The sequence below is a fragment of the Paramisgurnus dabryanus genome, chromosome 5, assembly GCF_030506205.2.
Source record: "Paramisgurnus dabryanus chromosome 5, PD_genome_1.1, whole genome shotgun sequence".
NCBI classification, from domain to species: Eukaryota; Metazoa; Chordata; class Actinopteri; order Cypriniformes; family Cobitidae; genus Paramisgurnus; species Paramisgurnus dabryanus.
This window is the reverse complement of record NC_133341.1, coordinates 33,045,881-33,070,602: the sequence shown is the minus strand read 5'-3', so window position 1 is coordinate 33,070,602 and position 24,722 is coordinate 33,045,881. Positions and strand designations below refer to the sequence as shown.

Below are 24,722 nucleotides of genomic sequence, written 5' to 3'. Positions count from 1 at the left end.
AAAATCTGTGTTGTGGTTGCTAAGCAACCAATGAAAGCGTATGGGAAAACGACATGATAATACAGTCAATAAAATTGTAAAAACCTAAACTGACCTGCTCACAAACTAGGTGAATGATAAAATAAGCTTATATAGTTGATAAATATGACTAAAACTAAAAAAAAAATAAGTGTACAAAAAGCGCTGGCTGTAATGCGCTTCATGAACACCAGATGGCGGTAATCGTGATCGTGCGCTCGCGCCTCTCAGCGGTGAAGAAGACGATAGGAACATGTACAAGGTGAGGAATAAAAACTTTAGTCTTTGGTCTGTTACGCTTTGTCGTGTCGGGACGTCCTTTAAAATCGGGCGATCCTTCTATAAGTGCACTATACAGTCTTAAATACACATTTACAAGGAGTTCACTTGAGTTTATGTGATTAGAAAGATGGTTGTTGTTTTTGTAGCTTTTAAGAGCGCATCCGAGGACAGGAAATACAAGGGCACTGTACGATATAAGACAAAAGACACATTAAATTAATTGTGTATGCTGCTTATTTTAACGAAAACACTACAATACACCTATAAAGATTAGAGTACCGCTGTAAATATGTTAATAAATAAATGAATGATTTAAATTCACTTGTATTGTTAAAAGTTCAATATGTTTACGGCTTTATTGACTGTGACACTGCTATACTGCTATATATTCAATGAAACTACAGTTGTAAACATGATCACTTCTTTTTATAAAGTTTGTTTTTTGTAAAAGAATTAAAAAAATGTACGTTTGACATAAACGTACGTGTGTAGAGTGACAGTTGCGCCACGTTACCGCTCAGGTGCAGTACCACGAGTGAACGCTAGATGGAGACAAATACCTGACGAACAACAAACCTAAAAGCTAAAAACCTCTGACGAACCTATTGTTAAAAAGAAGTGCATTGCTAATATTCATTGTGATGATCCTTTTAAATCTAAACAATTGCTGTATAAGACTGACCTCAGCATTGTCAATAATAAAAATGGCACCTGCGGGTTCTGTGGTTGTGTTACTAAGGAAGCTGAAGAAACCTTCAATGTCCTCAAACCAACTCAATGTGGGCAGTTTGAGTCAATTTGTGTTGGTTTTACACTACTCTTGCTTTAATAAGAAACATACAGCATGTGTTGACAGTGACTACAGACTGCCTGCTTCAGATAAAGACACCATTGTGACCTGTAATGGGAGTTTTGGATGAGTAAAGTGCACCTGACTGGTTTATTTATGCCCTCTGTTTGTATGATGATGGTGCTGTGGGTGATCTGATAGGTCGGAGGGGTCGCAGGAGTCTCGGGTACTTTGGGTTTACTGTCAGCCTCTGTGCTGGCCGGCAGCAGCAGTGAAGATAAACCCGACACATCTCTGAATGTGGATGAGGTACAAAAAACACCTCACACACAATCAAACCAAAGAATAAAGTAATGATTTTCCAGAAAATAATTAATTTAATAGACTGTTGTAAGATAAAGTTGTACACTAACACAAAGACCGCATGTCTTTTGCAGTTGTCTCTCTACACGACACCACAGCAGAAGTTCAGATATGTGGAGCCTGAGAGAGGTCAGGTGGAAGAAAGTGTGGCCACAATGAGAAGACTGGCAGAGCCTTATACCAACTGGTGCCAGGTAACACCTGTAAAATCAAACTCAATATTACTGGGTATCAAATCAGCTGGTGGTGATAACAGCAAAACAAACCCTGACCGTGTTTGATGCGAGGAGGGATTGCATGCATGTACATACAAACACATGTTGCCTATTGCATCTGCTTTGCATGGCACTTCTGCATAACCAGAACAGAATTCATTCTCAATACTAAAACCCAAAAGACTAGAAGTTCACTTCTTTATCACGGACCAACCAATAAATACCAAGTGATTTCTTTTGTGTGGATATCTCAAAGGAGAAGACTAAATCATTGTGTTTATAAATAATACAATCCAGCTTAATTTGACTCTATTACCAATGACTGTCTTTATTTAACATCAGGTGTCTGTGTCAGAGCTGCAGTCTGTGTAATCTGATCCATTTCTTTATTTATTTGATGGTTTTTAAAGTCTTTTCTCTTTATATGTGTTTTACTCACCCTTAAGTCATCCTAGGTGTATATGACTTTATTTCAGAGTTATATGAAATCATTTCCTGGCTCTTTTCAGTTTTATAATGGCACTGAATGGTGCCCCATTGGCACTGGTTGTTTTAAGGAAAAGCTTTTTAGAGCCAGGATCATATTTAATATGAAAGTCATATATAACTTGAATAGTATGGGCTTATTTTCATTTTGGGGTGGACTTCTCCTTTAAGATCATATTTAATGGACTGCAGCTCTTTGTTGTAATCATAATTTCTCACATTTTAAATATTAATAATTTGACATTCAGTAATGATTTGGTTCCTCTCCATTATGGTTCTGATTTGTCGCTGGGGTTCTGGGCTTCAGCAAACAACCGACTCAGCCAGAGAGAAAGTTCAGGTACCAATGATTACCAACATAATAACACTGATCACTGTGTGTGTGTGTGTGTGTGTGTGTGTGTGTGTACATCCTCATTTACATTAACCTCACTATCATTCAGCTGCACTGAGGAAGTGTGAGAAGCTTTCTGCTTGTGCATTAATGTGCATCTCTGAGTTTTATTGAAATCTAAATGTGATGTCAAATCTGGGTTTATTTGAAAACCACTCATCTGAATACACATTGAAATGATGATACTATTTGGTTTAGGATTGAATCATTGTGTTAGGAAGACGTCCTGAATTTTATTTCCGTCTATTTGACATATAGTGTCATTAAACATTATAGTGAATTACTCGTATAGTGATCTCAAGTCAATCTCTTCCTCCAGTGTGTTTTAATAACAAAATGAAAGAAATGATCTTGTAATATCTTTGACATGATTGTCACTGCGTCCTCGCTTTTCAGCTGAATTTACTCATGAGTAAAGAGGACACACTGACCCACATTTAAAAGCAGAACAGCTTTTTACTGAAGATCTTTATAAACCCAGACTCGACCTCTGGACCTTCACAGTTTCTGCACTGATTCGGTAGATCATTTGTGGGATGGCTTAAGGGAATGTGAGGGATTGATTGTCACGGTCTTTCTAAGACATGAGGAAGTCGAATCTACTTCAACAGATTACATCACAGACCTGAACTTCTTACCTTCGTCTCATGATAGCCAACAGACCCATCTGAATAAAGACATACGCTGTTATATCTTTTCTCTATCATTCATTGTGCGTTTATGGCTCTTGATAAAGATGAACTTTTATAAAGCACCAAAACCTAATGGAGATTATAAACTTATACTGATTCCCACCAATAAACCTTTGGACTGTGGAGAGTTTTAAAGAAATAGTTTACTCGTAAAAATGAAAGTTATGTCATCATCGGTTGCTCTTATCACTCTTATGGCTTTCTTTGGTTTATTGGTCAATTTGGCATTGTTACAGCTGAATTAAAAACATAAAAAAATGAATTATTATGCTGTTACAATGTGGCATCAGTATTAATAAACCAAATAATTCAAATAATAAAGTTAAAAATAAACAAATATTTATGATCTTATCTCTAGATAAAAATATATTAAAATGATAAAATCTTGAAAAAAATATATATTTTAAAGATAATTCACACGTAGCATTTACTTATGATTCATAATATTAAACACAGAATAGTATTGTGAAAGTAATATTCTTTTATTGTGTTGACATTGAAACCCAAGGGTGTCTATGGAGCAGTGAAACCCAGGTTGGACAGTACCGTACAGTTTGGTCAAAGTAAGTGAACGCACACACACATATGCAGTAAACTCACATATAAGCTCATTTAAGTGTTAAGAGCATTTGTATAAACACAATAAGTGTAAATAAAACAATGGCATGGCATGAATGAAGTGACCCTTTTGTGTTGTAATTTAGACGGTTATGATTACCTGAAGAACCCACCGCCTGAGTTTTACCCCAGAGCAGGTGTCATCGGCTTTGCTGGAATTCTCGGTCTTTTTCTTGGAAGAGGTATTATAATGTTTAATATTGTCTTAAAGGGGACATTTCACAAGACTTTTTAAAATGTAAAATAAGTGTTTGGTGTCCCCAGAGGACCTATGTGAAGTTTAAGCTTAAAATACCCCACAGATAATTTATTATAATATTTTAAAATTTACACTTTGTAGGTGTGAGCTAAAATGTGCGTTTTTTTGGGTGTGTCCTTTAACATGCAAATGAGCTGATCTCTGTAATAAATGGCAGTGCTGTGGTTGGATAGTGCAGATTAAGGGGCGGTATTATTATAATAAGATCCCCTTCTGACATCACAAGGGGAGCCACATTTCTATGGCTGCCTAACAATTAGATGTGACTAATCGTTTGCAGAATAAAAGTTTTTGTTTACATAATATTTTTGGGTGTATAATAATTATGTGCATATTAATACACACACATGCATGTATATACTCAAATGTATATACAGAAGCAAATATTTGTATATGAAATGTATAAACATTTTTATATTTAGGGCTGGGAAAAGATTAATCACGATTAATCGCATACAAAATAAAAGTTGCCAAAAAAATTTTTTTTGGCATAATATATGTGTGTGTTGTGTGTAATTATTATTTACATAGTAATACACACACATTTATGTATGTATTAAAGAAACATTTACATGTGTATATATATATATATATATATATATATATATATATATTTTTTTTTTTTTTTAAATATATTCTATGTTATATATATAAATAAAAAAATTTGATAAATAAATTAAAAGAAATCTGACATGAATATGTGTGTATGTGTGGTTAAATATACACAATAATTACACACACATATATTATGCAAAAAATAACTTTTATTTTGTATGTGATTAATCACAATTAATCTTTTCCCAGCCCTAATTTATATATATTTATTTTTATATTTATTTTATTTTTTTCTTAAAACTACATGCATGTGTGTGCATTTATATATACATAATTATTATACACAGTACACACACATTACCTAAACAAAAACTTTTATTCTGCAAACGATTAGTCGCGACTAGTCCTACAAATTTCAATGAGCAATTTTTTCACATGCTTGCAGAGAATGGTTTACCAAAACTAAGTTACTGGGTTGATTTTTTTCACATTTTCTAGGTTGATAGAAGCACTGGGGACCCAATTATAGCACTTAAACATGAGAAATTTTTAATCAGATTTTCCCTTTAAGAAGTGTTTAGAGGAGCATTAACTGTATTAAAGTGTTATTATTTAAGTTTTTAATGATGTTGCTTATCATGCCAAGTGTAAGTCATTGCTAACATGTATGCCATGGCCAGTATGAATGGATTATACAGCTAGAAAGGGTACAAATATCATCTGTTGGTTTATTCTTCATGTAATTCACATTATGCTGCGTGCGTTTGACTGTGACATTATTATTATTAGCCGTTGAATTTGTGATTTGTGGATGATGTCCTCCAGGCTCCAGATTGAAGAGACTGATCTACCCTACGGGATTCATGGCAGTGGCAGCGTCTCTTTATTATCCACGAGAAGCTGTGACCATAGCAAAGGTGTGTCTGCCTTTATTTTTTAATAATAGCGATTCTCTCAGTGTGACTGTCAACCCATCGCTGAATGATTGACAGGAAGGGTGAGGTGAAGGGTTATGATCCATAACATCAGCCGAGTTGAAAACAGCAGCTGTAACGCATTCCCGAACATAAACTGAAGCTCATACTGTGAACACATTGGTTTTTGTTATTACACGTGTATCTGTTTTGATCGTGGACAGTGGAAAGTGGTCCACACCTCTCACACTATCTGTTACCGTCATGTGTGCCGGCGGATTGAAGTCCTGTCAACACGCATCATTAGAAAAACAAACACTTTAGATTCGAGTCTGTATGTGGTCAGATATAATGATAGACACTTCCTGAAGACACAGCAGGGGTCAGTGATTAAAACAATATAAATGATATTAGGTTGGAATAGTTTCCACAATTGAATTGTTTTTAGTGGATGTCTAATTTCAGCTCCCCTCAGGTTAATAAACGTTTTAAAGGGCACATATTATGTCCATTTTACAAGATGTAATATAAGTCTAAATTGGGTCTAGAATGTGTCTGTGAAGTTTCAGATCATTTGTTATCATTTGGGTAGTGTGTACTTTAAATGCAAATGAGTTACTGTTTGTTGGTGAGGGAGTGAGAAACTAAGTGCTTTTAGTCAATAATAGATCTCATTCCTGTGAATACAGTCTTAGACAATAGTATACTTAGCCACAAACACATTTAGAAAAGCTTTTGGGTAAAATAAACCAGTCAGTCAGTGGCTGTGGGCGGGGCTTTGTTAGTGTGACATCACATTAACAAGAGAATCATGTCTAATGAGACTGCTTTGGTTTAATGATGATTAAAAACGAAGGAGTGGGTGGATTTATTACACCTTTAAAAGTGGATTTTGCATAATATGTGTGTCCTTTAAAAAATGAAGTGTCTATATGTGTAAATGCCTCTGGTAAACTTTAATAACCCTTCCTCATCGCAGGGGACAGGGGACACGGTGTACGACTGGGCTCTGCAGGCTTATGTAGCTGTGGAGAAACTTTTTAAAGATAAACCCAAAGATCGACAGAAGGTCAGTGTTGTTTTTCGCTTAAGCAAACTTTCTCTTTTTTTACTCATACACCGCTGATAGGATTTAATGTAATATTGTTTTTGTGTAGGCTAGTAAAGAAGAAAAGAAATCTGGTGGAGAAACCAAAGCTTAAGGTACAAAACATCACAGGAACTTCACATCATTTATCTACCAGTGATAAACATCCTGAAAATTCACTTAAGTTATTGTAAATGATTGTATTCATGTGTTTAGTCTGGGATTATTGGCAGGCACAGAAAGCATTGTCATACAATGCTGTGAGACATACAACAAGTATTTCTACGCCTAACTACAAAATCTTACTTAGTATTTTGCCTTGTTTTTAGTACAAATGTCTATGAATTCTTAAATCAAGATGTATTTTCTTGATAAGTCAAGAAAAGTTGTTTTTAGACAAAAAATTATCAAATTCAGCAAAAAAATCTGCCAATGGGGTAAGAAAAAAAATCTTGAAATAAGTTATCTTTTTTCTTAAATACAAAATTCAAGATAAAAAAAATATTACCCCATTGGCAGATTTTTTGCTAGTTTTAAACACAAATTCATTTAAATGTGATATTTTAACTACATTAGATAACATGAAGTAATGAACTGCACTTATACGGCATTTATTAATCTTTGTTAATGTTCATTTCAGCAATTACTAATACACTGCAAAAATATATTTTCAAGAAAAAAATTCTTGTCTTGTTTTCAGTAAAAAATATCTAAAAATGTTTAAATTAAGATGCTTTTTCTTGATGAGCAAAACGACTCAAGAAAATAAGTCTAGTTTTTAGACCCAAAATATCAAATTTAAGTGATTTTTGGATAAAACAAGCAAAAAAAAAATGGGGTAAGCTAATTTTTCTTGAATTTAGTGTTTAAGAAAAATGTTCAAGATTTTTTTGCTTAACCAATTGGCAGATTGTTTTATGCACAAAATCACCTTTGATATTTTTGGTCTAAAAACTAGACTTATTTTCTAGGGATGTTTTTCTCACTAAGCAAAAGCATCTTAATTTAAGAATTTTTAGATATTTTTACTGAAAACAAGACAAAAATACTGGTAAATATAAGATAAGATTTTTTTTTTCTTGAAAATTATTGTTTGCAGTGTAGTTAACTAACATTAACAAAGATTAATAAATACTGCAACAAATGTATTGCTCATGCTCGTTTGTTCATGTTAGTTAATACATTAACTAATGTTAACTAATGAACCTTATTGTAAAGTGTTACCAATATATCTTTATTGAAGAATTTTTAGATAATTGTACTGAAAACAAGACAAAAATAAAAACTAAGAAAAAAAGTCATTTGTATCAGATTATATTTGACAGGCTTTATGTGAAATCTATAGATCACCTGACCTCACGACAATTCGTACATTTTTTATGAGGTGGCTAGAATCATACAAATGCATACAATTATCTTAAAAAAAAAAAAAAAAAAACACTTACACACCACACCCCTAAACCCAATGTCACAAAAAGTGTATGAATGTGATCGAAGAAATTAGCCACCTTGTAAAATTGATATGAATTGCCATGAGAGAGTGTTGACAGTATCTATGGTCGTATCATTTAAAACTTTACTAAATTGCTAAATGTTTTGCTGGAACAATGTGTATTGTTAACTTTCTGCTTTAACCCAAATACTTTATTTAGAACATTGTGTCTTTCTTTTGGTTCTCACAGTACTAAAGTTCATTGGGTTCTGTTTGTAGGTTCTCACCTATCAGGATGTTTCTGTGACAATGTGACGCCATCCAGGATCTCCGTCCTTTACTTATAAACCTGTTTTTGCACGAGCAGCTTCCTCTTTCATCAGAGAGGAGTTAGTCAATGTTTTAAACTTGAAAACAAACTACTGCAGTTGTATTATAAAGGCACTTGTGAACTAAAATAAATATATTTCATGTGATGTTTCAGTTTGATTTCTCAGACATAATCTAGGAAGGAAGGATAACCAGCGTTGGTTTTATCAGCGTGTTGAGAACATTCTGAACTTCCTTGTCCTTCAAATGTGGAAGTCTCGATGTCATCTGCTCATAGTAAAGCGCTCTCATGTGATTCAAACATGTCGTATGTGTGCCTTGAGGAAAAAGTTTAATTTTGTTTATTAAATGAGCTTAAAATCAAAACTGACCTTTGGTTGAACTATATTATTGGATTTATTCATTATCACACATTTTCTTTCCTGTCATCAGATTTAGATTTTTTTGTATCATAATACAGAGGTACAGAAAAATGAGTTGTGATGCTGTTTCAGGTTGACTTTACTAACAAAAGAAATTTACCAAATCCTTATGTTTATAATAAATTATATTGATTTGGGTTTTATCTTTTTAAAACATTCAAGATTCTTAAACACCCCACACAGATAAAAGTCACATCATTAACATCGTAACCAAACAGTGATTTATTTCATCTCAAAAATAAACTTCAAGACATTACAAATGTAATCTTTTTTTTTTTATTCATGAACAATATAATTTACACAGCATTGAGGAATATTAAATGAAATCAACATTGTCTGTCGCACGGATGTCTACTTAGAAGACATCTTGAGTAGGTTGAGCTTGTCGATCTCATACAGACGCCATCCCTCCTCGTGCGAGAGGTCAGAGGCGCCACGTCGCTTATAAAACTCGATGGAAGATGTGTTCCACTCAGCCACAATGAAGTGCATCCCGCTACATCGAGTCTTAACCGCTGTCTGTGGGAAAGAAAACGGGAAAAAAAACCTAAGTAAAGAAACTACTTCTGGGTTTTATTTTCAGACTGAGGAAATATGATGCATTGGGTACTTTAGATGATGATGCAATATCTGACGAAAACAGAATCTGAAACCACTGGCTGTCAAAATGTGTAGGTTTAACAATGTTTGTCTACAGGGTTCCCACAGGTCATGGAATTTCTGGAATTTTATACATTTTAAATCAATGGAATATCAGGGATTTTTGTTTGTTGCTTTAAATTTTAGTTTCCATCATCAAAATGTAATTCTGTTTATTCATTTTACACATTTAAGCTACATTTTTATAAACTTATGGCGTACACTACATTATCCAGGCTTATGGAATGGCAGACATACCGGTCATGGGAATTTAGCTTTTTAGTCTGTTGAAAGTTGGGGAATTTGACTTAAAGGGACACTTCACCCATTTGCATTAAGCTTTGTAGTTAGAACCCCAGTCATGTTTTTGAATGGTCATGCATCATTTCCTCAGGAAGTCCAATATCTTTGTTGAGGGGGTGAGACTACAAACACCTTTTCTTGGTCAAATAGGCACCAAATTCGAAATGTATGTCACATTTCGACTACAAATATGATGCACTTTCAATAAAGATGAATGTTTCTATGGGTGAAATGCTCCTTTAAAGTGGGAACCCTGTGTGTAATGTGTAACATGCAGTGTGCAAACTCATTATAAAGTATTTAGATAAATCATTATTTAAAGTGAACACTGGTGTTAAAATCCACAACTAGACTTAAAATGAGAAAATATTTTAGATTGCAACTAAACCAATAAACCAAACCTACTGTGATGATAACGCTGACACAAACACAAATCATTACATTTTTATTGTGATTTCTTCCTATAAGAATTTGTCTTTTTTGCCTTTCGTGATCAATTTTGTATGCCCCAAGTGTAATTATAATGCAATTATTCATTCAAACTGATGTGCGTGTCAGGGGAAGATTTATATCATATTCATATATTTTTTACCTAGTTAATAACTGACTTTACTACTAGTTTAAGTTTGATGTTTTTTTTTTGAAGTATTTTTGAAGTGGTTTTTTACCTCACTGAGCATCCTGAGGATTTCAGAGCCCATCCCATAACCTGTAAAGACACAAAATACTGATTAATGCTTGAAGTCGTATGTATTCCTGACATCTGTAAGTGTTTACAGCTTCATCCAGTACCTCTGAACTCTTTCATGACATAGAAGTCCTCCAGATACAGCAGCTTCCCAATCCAGGGATCATAAGTGAAGTAATACATTGCAAAGCCAACCACTGTATAACCTGAACACACATAATAACAACATACATAAGAATTTCTATTGTGTTCAGTCTGAACGAGTCACAGTGGAAACAAAGTTAAAATGGACAGTGAATCATGATCAAGCCACGCGTGCCCAGTATCGGGAAGAATGGCGTCATCATCTAATGCGCATCTGACACGTCACAGGCTCACAGCAAAAGACGAACATTACAACATTAACTTAATTCATTTTGAGATTTAAAACGTACATTTAATGTTAAATATGTGACAAACAGTGATATATATATATATATATATTTGACTTGCCCTCTATAGATTGGCTTTCTTTCGGTACTTCTGCCACTACGCAGTGATAAAACGGATGATCTCCAAAGCCGTCCTCGAGTAACTCTAAAAAAATAACAAATATTTATCATATAAAAATGTTTTCAAGTGATTTATAATAGATATATTTAATGTTAAAGGCTGAATTAAGGTTTTAGACGTACCTTTCTCGGTTAGGACAACCTGTTCCTCCATTTCCTCAAATTTCGCAAGTTCCTAAAATTAAACACCGATAACGTTAAATGTGTCAAACTCACTTTAAAACTAAATTAAACTTCCGACTGATATGAAATAAAATCTGAAATGTTGCACGCATGCGCACACCGTTACCTTTATGAGTCGCAATATATCAGAGACGTCTTTAGGCTCGGCTTTCCGTAATATAAACTTGGCCATTTTCTTCTTTTACTCTTCTTCCCTTTTCTTACTAGTCCTCGGTATGTGAAATGTAGTAAGATTTGTTTCTTCATTCGACTGTAGAGGTTCTACCCTCAGCAGAGATTTCGGGTTCTTCACCCTATCACTCAACTATTACATTCAAGCTGAAGTCACAAGAAGCGCTCTGCGGGCACGCGCAGTTCTGACCTGTTTTATATGCGTCGGGCTGTGGCGTCATCGACCGGAAGCACTGAATATGGTTTACAGTTCACTTACTGGATATCTTGGGTATGACGCGTTCATCACATCAGCAAGATTACCAGTACAAACCAGATCACGGGGGAGCGAGCGAAAATATATTTGTTAATGAAATCTGGGGCATTTTCTGTTGGTTATGATTCAGGTACAATAAAAAACAATCATATACATAAAAAGAGTAATGTTAATTTTAAAATTAATCTTAATCCTTCTTAAAGAAAATTAGCCATGATTTTTATGTAGTAACCTAGTAACCATGTTTTTTTTTTGATCGTTTGCATATAAAAGTTTTTTTACATCCTATATGTGTGTGTGTGTGTGTGTGTGTGTAATTATGTATATAAATTAGAGCTGGGCATAGATTAATCTAGATTCATCTCTTGCAAATAAAAGTATTTTTTGCATAATATATGAGTTTGTGCTGTGTGTAAATATTATGTATATGTAAACACACACACACACACACACACACACACACACACACACACACACACACACACACACACACACACACACACACACACACACACACACGCACACACGCACACACGCACACACGCACACACGCACACACGCACACACGCACACACGCACACACGCACACACGCACTCACGCACTCACGCACTCACGCACTCACGCACATACATATATATACATTTAAGGAATGTTTTATTTAATATAATTTTTTATTTATATATAATATATAAATAAATATATATACACATGTAAATGTTTCTTAAATACATACATGAATGTGTGTGTATTTATATATACATAATTATTACACACAGCACAAACTCATATATTATGCAAAAAATACTTTTATTTTGTATGAGATTAATCTAGATTAATCTATGCCCAGCTCTAATATAAATACACATTCATGTATAATTTTAAGGGGAAAATATGTGTATATATTAAGCATGCATATTTATATATAATATAAATTCTATATAAATATCAAAATGTATATACATATATACATGACTGTGTGTGTATTTATATATACATATTATTTTATATATACATATATGATGTAAACAAAAACTTTTATTCTGTAAGCGATTAGTTGACATAATCGGTTCTCCGTTAAGACAACATGATCTTCAATTTCCTAAAATTTTAGTTCCTAATATGATACACTTGGTTTAATCTGTTCAAACTCACTTTACAACAAATTGACTTCAGACTGATATTGAATGAAATCTGTGAAATGTTATACACATGCAGAACGGTTTGGTTTTACAGACAGGATTTAGATTAAGACAGGATTAGGCCTTAGTTGAATTAGGACTTTAAAGTAGAAAATCACATGACAGGTGCGCATCTTGAGACGAAACAATGGCACTGGTAGATTTTAAGTTTAAAAGTTGTTTTCAGTTGAGACAGCTCAAGTGTGTTTTAGTCTGGGACTAGACTTAAAGGAAAACACCACAGTTTTTCAATAGGACAACTCGGAGGTATCGTACACCGGAAGTGCACATTAAATAGCGCGAGCTTAGTCAGATAGCGTCTACTTCAAAATGCAAAATATACGTTAGCAGCCAATGTTAATCGTTAATGATTTGGGACAAATGTGATGCTATTTCATGTTAAACTATGTGAGTGGCGCTCTGTGGCGCGACAGTCAAAGCTGGGCGCCACGGACAGGCGCCACCTGTCGCCCCCCGGTGTGCGTATACTCATAGAAAACAATATGTTTGATTTTTTTAGAACTGCACGGCGCGGCGCTGTGCTGCGCGTCCGTTGTGCGACCACCTTTAGTTGGCAGCACTTCGACCTCCGGCGCAGTAACATCATCACTCCTGACTACTCCCCCTTTCGCTCAAACTTCCATCAATAGTACTGCGGCCGAGGTCAAAGTGCTAATTATTTGTCATGTTATTTAAAGAAATATTTATATTTATTTTTTGTGTAATATTAAACTATACCTGTGTGTTATTAGTTTTAAGCGGTAGTTATTTGACAAGAACAAATCTTGCAATGTTGTGGTTGGCCAATCAGAATCAAGCATTTTAGAGAGTCGTGTAATAATTGTAATTAAACTACAGCAACTTATCAATGAAAACCATTTTAAAGGGCCCATATTACACTAAATCCACTTTTCAAGGGGTTTGTACATAAATGTGTGTTAGCAGTGTGTGAACACAACCACCCTACAATGAAAAAAATCACCCACTACTTCCCTTTTAATATCCATTAAATATGCTATTTCTCTTGTAAATGTGATGTCACACTGATAAAGCCCCGCCCAAAGCCACTGACTGACTGGTTAACTTTACTCAAAAGCTTTTCTAAATGTGTTTGTTAGCATGTTGTTGCACTAATGCAGCGAAAGATACCATTGTTTACAGAAATCAGATCTATTTTTAACCAAAACCAGTAGCTCATTTGCATTTAAAGGTACACAGCACTTTTTTGCTAGCACCCAAATAGGAGCATTTCGGACATAATAAATGATCTGTAGGGTATTATAAGCAGAAACTTCACAGACACAGACTTTATCACGTAAAATGGGCATAATATTGGCCCTTTAATAACAAAAAACACATGGTTATACCGTTTTCATTTATGTAACATCATGGTTATTCGTGATTTTTCAGTGATTTGCCTAAAAAAATCCTGATCGGAGCACCCTTGGATAACTTAAATGTTGTGCTGTTGTGTCTTATCCATGGAGAAAGGGTGTATGTTTGTTAGATGCATCTAATATGAGGTCAATTAAAAGTGACATATGGCAAACGTATGGTAACCCATATCGAATCAGCGACCTTTGGGTTACTCTGTACAACTCTGTACCCGCTGGGCCACGACTGCACTCACAAAGTGAAAGGTTATCACAATTTCTCCTTGCTATTCAGCATCTTCAGTTTTGTCCTGTTTTTCTGAATGGGCTTTAATCATCAGTACTGACTCATTCACATCCGCTCCAAGCAGGAATTCCTTACTGGGAGACCTATAGGATGAAGACAGGATTCCTGTGAGTCATTATCAGAACCTACCCAACAAAAGCATGCTTTCATGTTACCTAATGTCTGGAAAATTGGGTGTTGTGAAGTTTGTTGCATGAAGTTTGCAGCTGCAGCTGTGTACTGCAAGGAGGTGCATGTGTCTCGTGAGGAAGGAAGTGGGTGTTATTTTTGCAGTTGTGTGTTTCCTGTATTCACGACAGCAGTTTCTAAAGCGTGACAGAAATGATCTTTCTGTTGGCTTTGAAAGTATAGGAATGTTTTATACTCCTACAGTTGCATAAAATTGACAAATCTTTCTCTGTATTGGCCACCCTCATCCAGTTTAGTTCATTGAGCTTTAAAACAGATTAGCAGAAACATGACATATACACAGACCCCGGTTTCACAGACAAAGCTTAAGGGTATAGTCCTAGACACATTTTGAGCTGTCTGAACTAATAATAACTTGCAATGACAGATCTTAAATAAGCCAGTGCCATTGATTTGTCTCAAGATACACATCGGTAACATATTTCTCTAGGGCATATTAAACTTAAGCCCTTGGCTTTTACTAGGTCTTGTCTGTTAAACCAGGTTTAGCTTAAAGGTCACATAACACATTGTTTCTGCTCATCTCATGCTAATCTTAAGTATCTATATAGTAGTATTACTTCCTTCATATCTCAGAAAAGTCTTTAATTTTATTAGATGTATAAAAGACAGATCAGCACCCTGCTGAAAAAAACAGCATCAAACCAGCATGGGAATTATGCTGGTCTATGCTGGTTTAGCTGGTGGTCACAGCATACCAGCACCAAAACACAACATATGCTGGTATGACCAGCATGGGATGCTGGTGCTAATGCTGGTTTAGCTGGTGCTAATGCTGGTTTGGTGCTGGTTTAGCTGGTGCTAATGCTGGTGCTGGTTTGATGCTGGTTTAGCTGGTGTTCACTAGCAAACCAGCACCAAAACACAACATTTGCTGGTCTTGCTGGTATGCTGGTTTTTTCAGCAGGGCACTAGCGAATGTTTCTGGAAAAGCACAAAATCCAAGGAGCATCCAGCGGGAGGAGCGATTCACCACAAAGCAACACACACAAAACATGATCCCACTATCTCTGGATAACTCATGAATCTATCAGGGCTCTACCTGTAGGCAAATGCCTAGGGCCTCAGACTTGGAGGGGATGCTCCATAACCACTAAATCTATGTGGGCTATAGGCTGAGTTCGACTTTATGTGGTGCCGCAAGAACCGCAGGCTGATGGCATCAAAGTATCGCGGGAACGATTGATAAGCAGACTCCTCTGTATGATTTTAATAGCCAAATTTAGCCTAAAGGAGGCCTAATTTTGCTTTTTTTTTTAAAGATATAGTTTGTGAATGAGAGCAGAATGCAATTTAGTCAGAAAGTCTGATACTGTTCAAACAGAAGTGTCTGTGAATTCACTACATTATGTTTTTTAAAAGCTTTCTAGCTGTTTATTACAAAAAATAAGTTTAGAATTTGATTGTACTTTTTACTTAAAAAAAAACTTGGAACCGGATTGCAAGTTAAGTAAGCATAGCTTCAAGTGGAAGATTAAATCCATGTCCAAAGTATTTAGGATGTTTGCAGTAAAAAGTATAACGCTGTTAGTTTAATCAAATCAGAACAGTAATCTTAATTTAAATTCTTATGTTACATTAGTAACCAATGATTTATATATTAACTGAATATAACACGTTAAACTAAACTGATATTCGTAAATTTACTCAGAACAAAATGTTTATTTACTAATAGGTGATTACTAAGTTAACCTTAATTTTCCTTTTTAGTTTGCTTTGGTAAAGTGAACTTTATTACAGTGTAGACACTAGCACTAGAGCTGTGACGGAAATCTGCTGTGTAAGCAAACATTTTCAGACTTACACATCCAAATAAATATGATTGTTAATCCTAAAAATGGTGTAAACAAGTGCATATCCCTCACTAAATAGTAGATATAATGATGTAATAATTATTAATAGCAATTTTACATTTTTACTATAAGGTATGTTGCCATGATTGATTGGTCCCATCACTTTTTACAGTGTTGTATGTATTTTAAAATCTAATTCATTCCTGTGATGGGAAATTTTAATTTTAGCATCATTATTAGTCTTCAGATTCAGAAGATCCTTCAAAAATCTGTCTAATATGCTGATTTGATGCTCTGGTAACATTTCTTATTGTTATTATCATTAATGTGGAGCTTAAGACATATAACACTGCATATCTTTGTTAGATATGTGTTTTGTTGTTTGATTAACATCAAGAAATTAGGTGTCACTTTCAGTTATAGCTCGAAACCATATGATGATGATACACAACTCATTTCCTTAAGATGTAACGACTGTTTTCACGAGAACATTTGTCAAACTATACATTTATTCAGTATATGTGTTTCCTGCATGACCACCCCTACCTGTCTAAATGCAGTTTTTTTCACATAATTGTATGGGGGTATGTGCAAGGATGAGTGAAAGAGAATGCAGTTTTGTGTGCATGTGACTTACAGGAAATAAGAGATAAATCTATACATTGTTCCCTGGGAAATAACCTTTAGTGCTGCTAATGCAATACAGTCCTATAGAAATACCTTTTTCTATACTTCTGCAGAAGAGAGAACTTTAAAACCTGTAAAACTACTTAATGACTCAATTCATTTTAATGTAAAACCAGCATGATCATATTTTCAATCAAATGTTATCTTCTATAAATTCTTCATTTCATATAGATATACAGTATTATGCACAATACTTTTTTAAATAAGCATCCATACAGTGTTGGGGGTAACGCATTACAAGTAACATGCATTAAGTAATAATAATATTACTTTTCTGATGTAACAAGTAAAGTAACACATTACTTTATAAATGTACACATTAATATTTCAGTTAGTTTTTAAAAAAACGTAATGTGAGTTACTTTTCAGTTTAATTACTTTGATTTAAAAAATAATGTACTGAATTAAACTAAACATAGTCACGTAGAATTACACACTGCATGCGTGCATGCCTGAGCAGGAACAGTATGTGAGTCAGAAACAGACATTTTTGCGATGGAGGAGATATGCATTTTCTTAATGCAGAGCTTTTCAGTCATAAAAACACCTGCAAGGACTGAAAGAGATCAAGCCTCAGCCAAGTAAGAAAGAGTAACGCAAAAGTAATTTAAAAGTAACATAAGTATTTCTTTCCATGAAACGTAATGCAATTAGTCGAACAAGACTTTCTTCTCATTACATCCAAAAACACACTTCGTCTTTTGTGCCATTATTGATTCATTATTCATATAAAACAAAGTTATCACATGCAATGATGCCTGAATCAATGCTAATGAGCGTACTCGTTCTCACTCTTATTGACATGTGGGCGTGCTTTTCCAGGGGAAGTGCCCATAAAAGGAATATGGGGTCATTGATGCATAACGGGTACCCATGTTTGAAAAAAAAACTTTCCAAAACTTGTAGGAAAGAGGAGGCGAGAGTTTGGCCCATAAATATGCTGTCAAAAGCTGCTTTTTTGACACTTTGCATTTGTTAAGCATGTAAATTGCAACTCTTAAACTATGTTAATAAGTCAGAATGCATGAAATGGCATTAAAACCCATAACAGAAAGTCAAGAGAATGACATCTTATACTGTATTTACTGGATCAGAAGATGAACAATCATGCGCTGTGTATAACTGCCCTCATATAAATTAAATGAGAAAGAGAATACACACATGTACGACATAAAACATTTTTATTGTTTCCTTTTTAATTTAAAAAGATTTATTAAAGACATTAAACCAAATAGAAAGCATCTGATTCATAAATTATTTAACGGTTGTTTTTATCACTATACTAATATTTGTAGAGAATTACACATCTGTCCACTGCAATAAATGAATGCATTTGTAAAAATCTTTAATGCATCACTTTAAACCATGTTGAAGTTATATTAAAACACAACACACAATGCTTTATATGGAATTTTATGGAAAACCCTCCAACTGAACAACCCTGAAACATCTTCTCATGTTTACTCCTCATCCATCATCTTCATCAGATTCTGTTTGTCGATCTTGAAGAGCCTCCATCCTTCTTCCAGAGAGAGATCTGAAGCTCCGCGCCGCTTGTAGAAGTCGATGGAGGGTTTGTTCCACTCCGCCACGATGAAGTGCATACTACTGCAGCGCGTCTTTACTGCCGTCTACAGTAAAAGATTAAAAAGATTTAGTACAAGATATACTGGAAGATTGGAGCGTCATATAATCTAAGATGATTAACCTGCGAGTTAATTATTAACACACACAATATACACTTTGAGCTTGGCCAACTACCGTAAGTCGGAAAACAACTGAAGCATTGCTTCCTCGTGTGCTTGCATGAAACTTTGAAAGTGAAGACAAATACCTGACTCAGTTTCTTCAGGATTTCAGAACCAATTCCAAATCCTATGCGGGAAAAAGATTTAGTGCAACGTGTTTTTAAATCGAATGTTTACATAAACATACAGGATAACATTTTACCTCTAAAATCCTTCATGACATAGAAGTCTTCCAAGTAGAGCAGCTTCCCAATCCAGGGGTCATAGGTGAAATAATACATGGCAAAGCCAATGATCGCATGACCTGGAAAAAAGATGCTGAACAATCACTAATGTTTCATTTAAGGTCAAATAAATTTTTTTAATCTTGGAAATCACAGAAAAGAAAAAGTTTGCATGGTGATGGACACCATTGGCTGGTTTGTAATTCGCTTTGGTTTAATTTTAGGAAGCAATTATTATTGGCATCACAACCCTTTCATACATTCCAGATCCACAGATTTCTTGGATATGTCATTCAATATTACGTGAATTTGCACATTCATACCAGTAGGGCTGGGAATCGAGAATTTGTTCATGAAACAAAGTAGGACTGAGTGAAATTTTGGTGATATGGTTGGAAAATGAAATATTTTCTTATGATAACTCTGTTGTCATTACATTGTCCATACTTTGTTCCTTAAAATTGGATAAGGAAATGGAATTTTTGCCGCAATTCCCATCCCTAGTTTCCGTATGATCCGTTAGGTGGGAAGTTGTTAGTATCGGGTATGTTTTTTTTGTGTGTGGTGTAAATTTGGTATTGTTCCAGGTGTTGTGGGCCTTACCTCTGGTATATTGTTTATGTTACACTACTGTAATCGATCTTTCAGTTACCTCCCCGCCCACCCATGTACACAGCCACAGGCAATGTACACGGCGAAGCAAGAGACTGTAGCCTGAAGACAATAAATTACAGAAGGGGGATTTGACAAAGCACTTTAAAAAACAGCGTTTCATTTCACCAATGATATTATTTACTAAGTTTAACCTGTCTTCCTTCTTTAGCATTTATGTGGTTTATATGAACGCAAAGAAAATTTTCTTAAAGGGGGCATATCATGAAAATCTGACTTTTTATGTTTAAGTGCTATAATTGGGTCCCCAGTGCTTCTATCAACATAAAAATGTGAAAAAGATCAACCCAGTAACTTAGTTTTGGTAAACCATTCTCTGCAAGCATGTGAAAAAAAATCGCTCATGTGCATTTTAAAAGACACACCCAAAACATTTACGCTCACACCTACAAAGTGGCATGCTATAATAAATGATCTATGGGGTATTTTGAGCTAAAACTTCATATACATATACATATACTGGGGACACCAAAGATTTATTTGACATCTTAATGTCCCCTTTTAAATGGTCTTTTGCAGTCCTTTTCCCAACATATAAAGAAAATTGGTTTGTGCACCGCATTCCAAATCGTCAGATATTTTCAAAACCATTTTGGAAAAGAGCTGCATGAAGATGGGACCCAGCAAGCAAAAGCCATCATTTCATCTTATCTAGACCATATAGTCCGGTATGAGTAACTCGCTTATAGCCGAAATAAACTTGAATTTGGTTACGTGTCGTTTTTGCCAAAATAACTTGTAGGCAAAGTCAACAGTAATTCCAAGGTGGGTTTTTATTCATTTTATTTTATTGGCATATGGTTAGACATCTGGTACATTTTTACTTGCTGCCTCTCCATTACCCTTTAAATTGCACAAATTGACATTGCAAATTAAAAATACGGGCAATGAAAACATGTCCAATATCTATTGTAAAAATAAATTACGCTCGCATGAGGTGCTTTTTCAGGCAATTCAGAAACAGTGTATTTTGCAAAACTGCAATGAAAATAGTTTATTCGCAGTTTCAGGTGATCTGATGCAAGTAATTCACATAATCATTATTTGAAGATGACGCTGTATGAACTAAAACCTCCCAGCATCTCCTCAATCCGTTTCTGCTCCCAAGTATAAGAGGCTTTTCATGCCAATAATGTTTTAATAACACTCCTACATCTCTTTTGATATAAAATAATGTCCTATCACCTCCAAGAAACACCTATACATTTCCGCTCCTAAGGCTTTCCTTGGCAATAATGTTCGTATAATATTCTTACATCTCCTATGGTTAACAATAATGCCTCCTGCACTGGATGTGATATTAGTAAACCTACCAACATCAGTCAACGTGATCGCAAGAGCAAAAACTATGTTTCAGTCGCATATCATCAGTTAAAGGGGCACAAGACTTTTTTAAGATGTCAAATAAATCTTTGGTATCCCAGAGCACATATGTGAAGTTTTAGCTCAAAATACCCCACAGATAATTGATTATAGCATGTTTAAATTGACACTTTGTAGGTGTGTGCAAAAATGTGTCATTTTGGGTGTGTCCTTTTAAATGCAAATGAGCAGTTTGTTGCAATTGAAACTCAATTGTGCTGTCAATTATTTTCTCTCTCTCTGCACTTAATGGCAGTGCTGTGGTTGGATAGTGCAGATTAAGGGGCGGTATTATTATAATAAGGGCTCCTTATGACATCATATCAAATCTATTTTCTCATGTGCTTGTAGAGAATGGTTTACCAAAACTAAGTTACTGGGTTGATCTTTTTCACATTTTCTAGGTTGATAGAAGCCCTGGGGGACCCAATCATAGCACTTAAACATGGAAATAGTCAGATTTTCATGCCATGGCCCCTTTAATGGAAACATTAAGAAAATAAAGCTAAAGTTTTGCTCAAATCTATAATGGAAACGCAGCTGCTGACAGCCCCAATATTGCCCTGTTTCAGCCTAAATGTTTAGGCTTTGTTAGATGTCTTTTAAATGCAAAAGTGCTTGCTGGGTAAAAAAAAACAATGTTGTGATGGAAAAAATTCAAACCAAACAAACCAAGTGTTTGAAGTGTCATTTCTCTTGGCATTTCTGCAGAATTTGCAGAAATAACACTTCATCTGTTTGACTTTGACCTCAGACACAAATTCAAACTAAAGCTGTTCAGGATGTTCAGACAGAGCTGTGATCTGATAGCATCAAAGCGTGTTTACACTTTTCTGAAAGTCTACCCAGATGTCATATTCAAAGGTGAACTGAAAATTACCTTTTAATGTATATAGTAAAGCAAGGACACTGCTTACTGTTAGCAAACATTGCATCATTATAAATAGAAACACATTTGGTAACTCAGATGTCCGTGGGAGTTTATGCACTTTTGTCTCAACCTCAATCGGAAAAAAAACAACAACAGAAGATAACCGTGTACTAACCGTGTCACTATTAGACATGGGGTTGGTTTAGTCTTACCATCAGCGGTCTGATGCTCTTTGGCCACTTCAGCCACTATACAGTGATAAAACGGATGATCTCCAAAACCGTCCTCCAGGAGATCTACAAGAACAAGTGTGAGATTATAAAGCACATCACACAGAGAGGGGCTTCAAATACCCCAAAAACCAAATCCTACAGTTGAGGGAAAATAACAATTGCATATTATTCATTTGCTTTGGACAAAACTGATGATGATTCATGCATGAAACATTTACCTTCTTCTGTTAGAATAACTTGATTCTCCATTTCTTCATACTTTGCAAGTTCCTAATGTAACAAATAAGATTTAAATGAGGTAACAAAATAAGCAACATTTGAAATCTTTAATGTTAATATTTTGCAGTTTTACCTTTATGAGTCGCAGTATATCGGAGACGTCTTTGGGCTCGGCTTTCCGTAATATAAACTTGGCCATTTTCTTCTTTTATTCTTTTTTCCTTTGCTTAGTAAACCTCTGTATGTGAAGAGTAGTAAGACGTGTTTCTTCATCCGCATGTCAGAGGGTCACCCTCAGCTATAGGCTTGAGTTTGGATCTCTCCTGCTTGAAAAGGCATCCAGAGTTTGATGTGATGAACACAGCTGATGTACTCGAAGCCGGATGCTTTTCTGTATTTATTGATGCACTGAAGGGGCTGAAACACGCAGGCCACTCCTACTGTGATTCGGTTTGTTTGTGACTTGTGTGTTGGGCCGTTCCTAAATCTATAGAGGAAATGTCCCCCTAAACCACCCAAAAGCAGTGTGGGTTAATCTTTAACCTTCTGGAATATTCACTTTTCATGTAATGCAGCAAACTCACAACAGCCCATGAGATTTATTAAAGATTCATTCAGACAACTTAGATCTGTTTGAATCTTATTTGATCTGTTTACTTAATTACCCATTACAAACCACCTAATTTAAAAAAAAATTGCATTGATAAACCTAACATCCTTGAAAAACGAGAAGAGACAAAGTTAACCCCTTAACCGAAAAGGTGAAAAGAAGGTGTTAAAGAAGACACTTTTTACGGAAATGTCTAGGTGAAAATATTTAAAAAAAATGTTATAGCAGTTTACATTTATTTTAATACATACAAATAATGCAATAACGTTTATATTTTATACATAAAATTATCAAAATGTGATGTTTGTGTTACACTTTTAGTGGTTTTACCAACAATGACAACTAGGTGTCAACGGTTGCTGCGTACTCCTGTCACAAATTAATAAATTACTGTCACTGCATTATTATTACTGCTAAAAGGTTTTGAAATATCAAACTACATTCTTGGACCTTTCCAATGATATAAAGTTTGTTGTGATAAGATTAAAATTTAAAGGTGCAGTGAGTAAATTTTAGCGGCATCTAGTGGTGAGGTTGCGAATTGCAACCAACGGCTCAGTCCACTGCTCACCCCTCGCTTTTGAAACACAAAGAAAAGCTACGGTAGCCACCACCGGACAAACATGTCATTGTCGGAGACAACTTAGGAAAAAAAGTTTGTCCGTGAAGGCCTTCTGTAGAAACATGGCGGCACAAAATGGCGACTTCCATGTAAGTGGACCCTCTGTGTATGTAGATAAAAACATCTCATTCTAAGATAATTAACACATAACTGTTCATTAAGAAAGGTCTTTATACACCCCTGATAATATAGTTTTGTATATTATTTTGCATTTCTGTCAAGAGATCCTTCAAAAAATTACACACAGCACCTTTAAGGCAAAATATTGAAGTAAACAGCACCAGTTAAAGGGTTAAAGACTCTTTATGTGTGCTTTCTTGTAAACACAGAAGTGTTTGTGTGTATGATATCAGGTCTGAGCTGTGCTTCAGGAAGCTGATGTTTTGTGTATATTTTGCCATGCGTGCTGTCGTGTGTTGGCAACACAACTTTGATGACTTATAGCTGATTTGACTTTCTGAATCTTTTCCATGCATTTCTGATTTCCCCCACATTTTAGTTTGAAGACATAAATAATCATATTAGAAAACGTCTTGATGAATTCACATTTTTTGGCAGGTGACATCAACAGCTGGCTTATATTTGCGGAAAACTTTCCACTGTTTTCGCACATCACCTTTGACCCAAACATGTGACTGACCTTTGGTGCATGTAATACCAAAACACAAACTAGTACAGTAAAATCAAGTCTCTGGGTTGTACAGCCAAAATGTTTCATAACAGCTATTACAAGGTGAACTGTTACGGATTAATCTATATTATGCAATAAAACATAAATGGCTAACTACAAGGATTAAAAAGTCTTTAAAGTTCATTAACATTTGTTTTTATCTGCCAAAAGGTTACAAGATGCAGTGGAAGGCTGCTAACAAACTTGACATTGGCTAAGGTTATTTTATTTCAATCATAAAAATTTATTTTACGAATTATCCAGTCATTTGTGATTACAGGGCAAGGATTTTTATGTAGGTATATTATAGCTACA

General features: G+C 35.0%; 3 protein-coding genes across 5 annotated transcripts; 1 reads left to right on the top strand and 2 right to left on the bottom strand.

Annotated features, from left to right (window-relative positions):
- The first annotated feature begins 222 nt into the window (after positions 1-222).
- apooa (apolipoprotein O, a) lies at positions 223-8,683 on the top strand. 3 transcript variants are annotated; one of them, XM_065251166.1, is made up of 10 exons: positions 223-280; positions 1,292-1,399; positions 1,528-1,647; positions 2,462-2,494; positions 3,749-3,803; positions 3,945-4,040; positions 5,498-5,589; positions 6,566-6,655; positions 6,744-6,789; positions 8,385-8,683. In XM_065251166.1, exons 1-9 carry the CDS (start codon positions 272-274, stop codon positions 6,786-6,788), a joined length of 648 nt encoding a protein of 215 aa, XP_065107238.1. In that variant the 5' UTR covers positions 223-271; the 3' UTR covers position 6,789; positions 8,385-8,683. The 3 variants fall into 3 exon arrangements, with proteins under 3 accessions (XP_065107238.1, XP_065107239.1, XP_065107240.1); XM_065251167.1 differs by having other exon boundaries at positions 8,356-8,683; XM_065251168.1 differs by lacking the exon at positions 2,462-2,494.
- A 372-nt stretch (positions 8,684-9,055) lies between these two features.
- Positions 9,056-11,578, bottom strand: LOC135732817 (diamine acetyltransferase 1-like). Its single transcript, XM_065251169.2, has 6 exons — positions 11,328-11,578; positions 11,162-11,213; positions 10,980-11,063; positions 10,592-10,693; positions 10,468-10,508; positions 9,056-9,376 (listed from the first exon to the last, which is right to left on the bottom strand). Exons 1-6 carry the CDS (start codon positions 11,391-11,393, stop codon positions 9,209-9,211), a joined length of 513 nt encoding a protein of 170 aa, XP_065107241.1. The 5' UTR covers positions 11,394-11,578; the 3' UTR covers positions 9,056-9,208.
- Positions 11,579-18,340: 6,762 nt separating this feature from the next.
- Positions 18,341-22,891, bottom strand: sat1a.1 (spermidine/spermine N1-acetyltransferase 1a, duplicate 1). The gene is made up of 6 exons (XM_065251165.1): positions 22,639-22,891; positions 22,505-22,556; positions 22,266-22,349; positions 19,127-19,228; positions 19,011-19,051; positions 18,341-18,807 (listed from the first exon to the last, which is right to left on the bottom strand). Exons 1-6 carry the CDS (start codon positions 22,702-22,704, stop codon positions 18,637-18,639), a joined length of 516 nt encoding a protein of 171 aa, XP_065107237.1. The 5' UTR covers positions 22,705-22,891; the 3' UTR covers positions 18,341-18,636.
- Positions 22,892-24,722: the final 1,831 nt, after the last annotated feature.

Excerpts from the sequence above, each read along its gene's own strand:
- LOC135732817 (XM_065251169.2), bottom strand. The coding sequence starts at position 11,393 with ATGGCCAAGTTTATATTACGGAAAGCCGAGCCTAAAGACGTCTCTGAT. Across the intron at positions 10,694-10,979 it reads AGAAAGCCAATCTATAGAGG|GTTATACAGTGGTTGGCTTT; the intron begins GCAAGTCAAATA and ends ATGTGTGTTCAG. Across the intron at positions 9,377-10,467 it reads TCCTCAGGATGCTCAGTGAG|ACAGCGGTTAAGACTCGATG; the intron begins GTAAAAAACCAC and ends TCTTTCCCACAG.
- sat1a.1 (XM_065251165.1), bottom strand. The coding sequence starts at position 22,704 with ATGGCCAAGTTTATATTACGGAAAGCCGAGCCCAAAGACGTCTCCGAT. Across the intron at positions 22,350-22,504 it reads AGTTATTCTAACAGAAGAAG|ATCTCCTGGAGGACGGTTTT; the intron begins GTAAATGTTTCA and ends TTGTTCTTGTAG. Across the intron at positions 18,808-19,010 it reads TCCTGAAGAAACTGAGTCAG|ACGGCAGTAAAGACGCGCTG; the intron begins GTATTTGTCTTC and ends CTTTTACTGTAG.
- apooa (XM_065251166.1), top strand. Across the intron at positions 1,648-2,461 it reads CTTATACCAACTGGTGCCAG|CAAACAACCGACTCAGCCAG; the intron begins GTAACACCTGTA and ends TCTGGGCTTCAG. Across the intron at positions 5,590-6,565 it reads AAGCTGTGACCATAGCAAAG|GGGACAGGGGACACGGTGTA; the intron begins GTGTGTCTGCCT and ends TCCTCATCGCAG.